Raw genomic sequence first — 7913 nt, 5'->3', positions numbered from 1 at the left:
TCTAATACGCTTCTAGTTATTTTTATAGTGCTTGTAATTTTCTAATTTATTTTATTATATTAAGGTAGTACCTCCCTTTTAGCGAATCGTCCCTAATTTATAATAAAATTATAGGGTTATAGCCTATTAATATTTAAAAAGGGGGTAGGCTAATAGTTATATTAATAGCAATATTATATATAAACTTTACTTCTAAGAGGATTTATATCTAAATTATATGGTTTACTATAGTAAAATAGTAAAGGTATTATATAAATGTTTAGTTATTCTGCGTAGTTTAGCTATTAGTTTAGGGGTAAAATATTATAGAAAGCCTTCTATTAATATAGTTTAGGTAATAGAGATCGACCTAAAATCATAAAGTAAATATAGAGCTATAATTACTTATATAGCCTTTTAATATACTATATTTAAGTTTAATTTCCTTATAAATTAGCTTAGTAAGCCGCTAACTTATAATATCCAAATTAATAATAAAGAATCGGTTTATTTTAATATAGTAGTTTATAATTATAAGTACTATATTCTATTCTTCTACTTAGAAATTTACTATAGGAAAACCTATAATTATATCCATATTAATCTCTTACTAAGGTTAGTTAGGGATTAGTAGGGATTCTAAGCTACTATAATTTTAATATTATCTAGGCTTATTTATTTAGCAAATATAGCAGGTTTAGTACCAATTCCTAACGTTTCTTACTAAGCCTTACTAGTTAAACTTTCTTTAAATAAGTTTACTAGTTCTTTTAGAGCTAAAGTGCCTAGCTCTAGTATTATTATAATATAATTTGAGGATTTCTTACCTTATAATTTCTTCTATAGGAACCTAAAGCACTCTCTTATAGAGTAGCTTATTACTATATCCTAAGGACTATAGTTTAGCTTTACTAATACTTTGCTAGTCTTTTATTATACCCTTTTCTAGGCCTTGCCTTACTTCTTAAGTTAAGGGGTCTAATCTTTAGAGCTCTAAAATATACTCTCTAAGTATTTATAATGGCTAGATAGTAGAAGCTAATTCTAGTCTTATTACCTCTTTAGCCTATCTTTGTAATATAATCGGCTTCCTTTTAAGGTAGGTTTGTTCTAAATCGTATAATCTTTTTAGATTGACTTTTAATAACTAGATTCTAATCTAATAGTAAAAGGATTATAAAACTTTCTATACTTTTTATACCTTCTTATAGTTTATTATCTTATTTTAGATTATAGGTAACTATTCTTAGTTCCTAAGAAGATTATCTTCCTTATAATCTAGTCTTCTTAAAGGGCTATCTATAGGATTTTACTTCTTTAGCTAGTACTTAATAATAAAATTAAAGCCTAATAGATATATATACTATCTAACCTAGTAACTATTAACTTAGGTCTATCTTATAAATCCTTATAAATCATTATAGTCTAAATAGATTATAATTTTATAAGGATTTCCTATTAGATAGTATTACTAATACTTAAAGCCTTCTATAATTACTATCATTTTTTTATTAGGGGTACTATAATAATAGGCTAGTCTTAAGAACTTTGAATATAATAAGATGTTTTTAAGAGTCTTCTACTTACTATAATAAGACGGCCTCTATTATAAATGTAGAAGCGTCTGTTTCGATGGTTATCGGCTTTTCGGGATTAAAATACCAGAGAACCGGTGCCAATTTAAAATGGTTTTTAATTTCTTAAAATGCTCTTTATTCTTCAAGGTTAAACTAGACTCTTCCTAGTTTCTTCCCCTTTTCTAACCCCTTTAGTAGACTTGTTAAGGGGTAGGTAATCTATAAAAAATTACGAATAAATTTCTAATAAAAATTAATAAATCCGAGAAATACCTAAATATTATAATAGGTCTAGGGTTCTAGTTATTTCTCTATTATTTTAATTTATATTAGATCTATTATAACTCTTTACTAATTTACTATGAATCTAAGGAAGTTAATATAATCCTTATAAAATGAATATTTACTAGGTTTATAATATAGTTATACATTCTATAGTTATTTAAGGACCTTTTAGATATATTTTATATATATTTTATAGTTAGGTAAAAGATTAAGATATTATCTATCTAAATAAACTACATAAAATTTATTAAGTAATCTACCTAATACTTAATAAATATAATTCTAAAAAGTAGCTAATATATTTATTAGGTTAAATAGTATAATTAAGTATTTAAATAACCTATAATAAGTTTAAAAGGCGGTTTTCTACTTATCCCTTTCTTATATTTAAATCTAATAATAAGTATCTTTAATATTAAGCTTAATAAAAAATTAAGTACTAGAAGTATAGTTAAGAATCTCTAAAATAAGGGGTAATAGGTAGCAATTCTTCTAGGTAATCTTCTTAAGCCCTTAGTAATTAATATAACGATAAAGGCTCCTATCTCTTTTAGGTATAAATAGGACTAGACTAGCTACCAAAGTCTTAGAAGGTCAAATCCTCCCTTTAGTAAGGTTTTTATCTAAGTATTCCTATAATATACTAAGTTTATACTAGGATAGGAGGTAAATCGGTCTAACTAGAGGTATCGTTCCTAGTTATAGATCGATTTCATAGTTAGTTACTTTAAATAAGGGAAGGATACTTAAATTTAATATATCTATTATATTAGTAAAGTCTTATAGCTTAGAAGGAATTTCCTCTAGGTTTCCTAAGGGTTTTAGTTCTTCGTTAGGGAATAGATCTATAGGGATATCTAAAATAGTAATTAATATAAAGATCTAGGCTCCCCTTTAGCAGTCTTTTTCCATTCTTTTAGGATGCTAGAGTCGGGCTATCTCGGTTTCTAGCAGAAACTACTAGTAATTCTCTATTAGAAATAATAAGATAATAAGATCACTAAGTATAGGCATTCCTAATAAGATTAGTAAAGTTTTAATATTATAGTTAATAGTAATATAGGGGTAATTATATTAATATATAGTTTTATATTTATTAGTTGATATAATTAGTATTTAATATACCTTATAGGATATTATAATTATTTCGTTAAATTATCAAATTATAGGTAGAATATAAGTAAGGTATTTTAGTTAGTATTTCCAAAATAAGGTCAAAATCTATAATATTTACTTTTATATAAGAATCTATGTCTATTATTATTAAAATACCTTTATATATATTTATTATAATAGTTATATATATATACTCCCTTTTTATGTTATCCCTTAAGGCTATTCCTATAGATTTAAGGTTTATTATAAGTAATTCCTATTTCCTTAGTAAAAATGGCCTAAACTTTAGTAACTAGGATATTAGCCCTATTAGTAAGAGATAACCTATACCGTTTCTAGGTAATCTTTTATAAAATGTCCCTCCTTTCTATATTAGAAATATAAGCTACTACTTTATATCTTAGGAGTAAGGGTTAATATAAGGTTTAAAGTACCTTATAAGGCTAATTACATCTTTATTATAAGTCTAGTTTAATAGTAAGACAATAATATATAGAAACGTAATATATTAGGTATATAATATGATTAATCTTAGGTTAGTAGTAAAAAAGGGGTAGTCTAATTACGATTTAGTTACTAGAAGCTATACTAGATTTATAATACTAATTATACTATTTCTTCTTATATCTTTAGGTAATAGGTATAGTAATAGTTAATATATGAGATAAGGAAAGGTAATAACTTAATATAGAAGCTTAAAGCTTAGCTTTTCTTATCCTAGTAAGGGAACTAAGCTTTAAGGGATTTAAGGTAATAGTAAAGATCTTATAGGGATTAGCCATTTTATTAATAGGCCGAATTTAAAGCCTTAGCTACTTAGGATACTTAATCTATAAGATTAATTATATAGGTATTTATCTATTCTTTAAATAAAGTCTAGTTACCTTTGAGCTAATTATATTCCTTAGATAATATATTTTAATAATAGCTATATTAATAGTTCTAAGGTTACTTATCTATATAATTAAATATAAATAGGATATAGTTTCATAATATCTTAAACTATTTAAGGTCTCCCTAAAAAATATATTATAAATCTTAAAGCTACTTTTACTATTACTAGTAGGTTATTATATTAATAAATTAAATTAGATTAGTAACCTTAATAGCCTTAGAATAGTATCTTAAATTATTAGAATTAGAAGATTCAATAGGTAATTAAGGTTATTTCGAGACCTTTATATAATCTAATAGTCTTAGCTTCTCTAGTAAGAACTTTTCCTAATCTTATAGCTACTATAGCCTTTCTAGCTCCTTGGTTCAGCCTTCTAAATTCTAGATAAGCTCTTTATAATTAGGGCCTTATATTAAGGGCTCTAAATCAGAGGGTATTAGGATATAAAGAAGGGGTTTAGAATGGTTTCATAGCTAATACTAGGCTAAAAGAGTCTTACTTTAGCTCGAAGGTTCTTCCTCTAGTCCTATAGGCGTTAAACGGCTAAATGATAGTACTATCTCGATTAATAAAGGGTAAGAAGGATTAGAAACTATTAGGGCAGCCTACCATTAGGCTAATTATTAAAGGAGGTAGTACTATTATAAAGGCCTTTCCAAGCAGGTTTATACTAATTATAGGGGTAGGGAGAGTTAATTGTTCTAGGGCCGGTAGGCTGCCTATTTATATCCTTCTCGAATCGTAGTTATAAAAACTGATCCTTAGGGAGGAAAACCTCCCTTTCGGATCCGTAGGCTAATAGATATATCTTATACTACGGATCGGCTATCCCTTTTTCCTGGCTGTGCCCCGATCGTGCCTATTATAGTAGGGTTATACCTATTAGTACCTAGGTATAGGCCCTCTGGCTGCCGTGGCCTGGCCGTAGGCGCGGGTTGGCTTGTGTTTATGACAAAGGCCTTATAGGCTAGGGCATTATAGATATACTTAGTATAGACCTTATAGGCTAGTAGAAGGCTAGGGCCTTAGGTCTTTGTAGTAAGCCTAGTTAGGGTAAACTCTTAGGTTTCTAGCTTCTTAGCTATCTTTATATAGTCGGGGCCTTATTATAGCATCTAGTCTAGCTAGACCCTAACGAATCTAGCCGACTTCGAAGGGGCTATAGTGGTAGTACCCCCCCCCTAGTTATAGGAGCTCTAGCGGTTATAACTATTATCTCTGGCCCCTATTAAAGTGGATAAGTTCATACTTTTCTAGGGTAAAAGCTATACCCTAGGTCCTTGCCTACTATAGACAGGCCTTCTAGGCCCTCTATAGCTAGCCATTATAGGCCTCCTTGGCCCTCCTAAAGGCTAGGAGGTTCCCTTATCCTATAAGGCTATAAGCTATCTATCTATAAAAATAGTACTTTCATTTAGTAGATAGGATACTTTAGGTAATATCAAGGTATCTATTATATTTATCTAAATAGTAAGGAGGAGTTATATTATATACTATATATCTTTAGGGTAATCTTATTTATAGTAAGATAAGATATTAAGATAGGAAGCTTATAATCCTAGTTAGTAATAAAGGTTAGAGTTAAAGAGGGAGAGTATTTCGGTCTATTAAGCTTACTATTTACCAATTAAATAAGGCTAAGAAAAGTATTTAAGCTTTTTATAGTTAGTTAGGATCTAAAAGGGGGTAGTAATATTATAAAGCTTAGCTAACTAGGCCTTTAGGTATAAGATAATTATAAGTAGTTCCTTATTATAGATTATATAGTTCTATTTAGCTAAGGACAGTTTTATAAAATAGTAGGCTATAAGATATAAGACATTATCTTCTCTTTATCAGGATAAGTACCCTCTTAATACTATCTTAGAGTAGTCTACCTTAAGTATTATCTCCTATTTAAAATCTTATTATATTAGGATAGGTTCCAATATAAAAGCTATCTTAAGAGCTTTAAAGGCCTCTGATTCCTTTGCCTCCTACCGAAATAGGGTATTTTTATAAGTTAACTATATTATGAGTATAGTTAATTTAGAGAAGTTAGGAATAAAGTCTTAATATAAGTTTATAAACCCTAGGAAACTCTATACTCTCTAAACCTTCTATAGTACCTTTTATTTATAGATAGTAACTAGCTTTTTAGGGTCTAGGTAGACCTAGGTCCCTACCTTTATAATATAGCTAAGGTATTTAACTTCTTTCATAGTAAATATATACTTCTTAAGATCTAATATAAATCTTACTTTTTATAACCTTTAGAGTATATTCTTTACCTATCTTATATAATCTTTCTTATTACCTAAAGTATAAATTAAGATATTATTAAGGTATATTATTATAAAGTCTCTAAGTATTAGGCTAAAAGTATTATTAATATATTATTAGAAGGTTATAAATATATCTATAAGTCTAAAGGGATAGATAAGCTATTTAAAGAGATTAAACTAGGTCTAGAAAGCTATTAAATATTTATAGCCCTTCATAATCTAGATATAGTAAAAGGCTACTTAGATATCTAGCTTTATAAACTACTTAGCTTTAGCTAAGGAGTAAAGTATCTCTTTAATAAGTAAAAGTAGGTACTAATCTCACTTTATAATCTTATTTAATACCTAATAATTAATATAGAACTTCTATCCTTTATCTACTTTCTTTATTAAGAAGATAAAGATAATAGCTAAGGAAGAGTTAGCTTAGATCTATCCCTTATCTAATAAGTTAATAACTTACTTTTAGACTTCTAATAAATAATCTTATAATATATTATAGAGAGGCTCCTAAGGGAGTTTAGGAATCCTTTTATTTGGGCCTTCCTTTAATTTGATATAATAATTAGCTATATTATAATATAGGGGAAGTCTATTAGCTTTCTTCTTATTAAAGAGGTTAGTAAAGTTATAAAGTTTATCTAGTAAGGTAATCTCTAACTTTATATTAAGCTTTAATTAGGTATCCTTATTTCTTATATTTTATTAAATTAGTATCTTACTTCTAAGATAATTATTATTTCCTAGATATTAGTAATTAGGAAGGTATTAGAAGTCTTCTTTTTCTATACCTTCTATATTATATTTATAACTAGGTGCCGCCTCTCGACCTCTATCTTAACAAGAGGCTGGCCGACTTCGAAGCTAAACTTGACCAGCCGCTCCTACAGACTAGGGCAGGCCCGGGGGCCTCCCGGGTCCCTACAAGGGCCCTTATCCAACAGGCCTGTAATAGGCTAAGCCAGAGGTTCCGGAAGAGGAGGGCCAGGGCGAAGGGCCGGGAGCCGAAGCCTACAGCCCTGGAAGTAGCAGGGTCGACGGTCCGGCAGTGGGTTCAGGAGGGCTATAGAGGGGGTCAACCCCCCCTACAGACCCTACAAAGAAGGCTACAGGCTACGGAACTGGCCGTAGTGGCTAACTAGAGTAACCGTTAGAGGGCCGACCAAGCTGGTAAGAGGATATGGCGCGTGTCAGACAAGGACCCCCCGTGCCTAGTTTTTACAGGGGAAGGCCTATAAAGGCACCAGGGCCTAACGAAGGCCTAGAGCTCCCTACTAGTATAGGCCTATATAGGGGCTATTAGCCTCTATAACTTCCTATTTAGGGTTCAAGTCCCGGGGGTCAGTACCCCCTACTATACCTATAGCTAGGGGAGGGAAACTATAGAGCACCTAGTCATATAGTGCCCGAACCTACTAAGAAGCCGGACGTAGGAATCCTAGGAAATACGGTCCTAAAGGGACCTAGACCTCGTTCTACAGGGTATAGGGGCCTGTAACCATCGGTTAGTAAGGAGGGTTCTATAGTGGCTAATAGACCTAGGGAGGCTCCCGGAATACTGCCTTATAAGGAGGCTAGACCGGGAGGGAAGGCCTCTATAGGGCTACTCTAGCCACTTCTCCTTTTCTTTGTAGTATATTAGTACTCCGGATTGGGCGTTAAAGGTGGGATAGAGGTTTTTATCTGGCCTATTAGGTATGGTTTCCTTTGTATATAACTAGAGAGGCTCTGGTATACTTATTAGTATAATAGCATAGGACTAATAATAATGATAATAATAATATTATTATATTTATA

General features: G+C 30.3%; 1 protein-coding gene across 1 annotated transcript; it reads left to right on the top strand.

Annotated features, from left to right (window-relative positions):
- Positions 1–6931: 6931 nt before the first annotated feature.
- MYCTH_2072228 (uncharacterized protein) lies at positions 6932–7486 on the top strand (the record flags this gene model as incomplete). Its single annotated transcript, XM_003666488.1, has 2 exons — positions 6932–7141; positions 7400–7486. Coding segments are annotated over 2 exons (297 nt in total), but the record flags the coding sequence as incomplete, so codon positions are not given.
- Between the last annotated feature and the right edge of the window lie 427 nt (positions 7487–7913).

Source organism: Thermothelomyces thermophilus, chromosome 7, assembly GCF_000226095.1.
Source record: "Thermothelomyces thermophilus ATCC 42464 chromosome 7, complete sequence".
Classification (NCBI taxonomy): domain Eukaryota; kingdom Fungi; phylum Ascomycota; class Sordariomycetes; order Sordariales; family Chaetomiaceae; genus Thermothelomyces; species Thermothelomyces thermophilus.
Note: the sequence above shows the minus strand (reverse complement) of the source record. Positions and strands in the feature narration are given on the sequence as shown.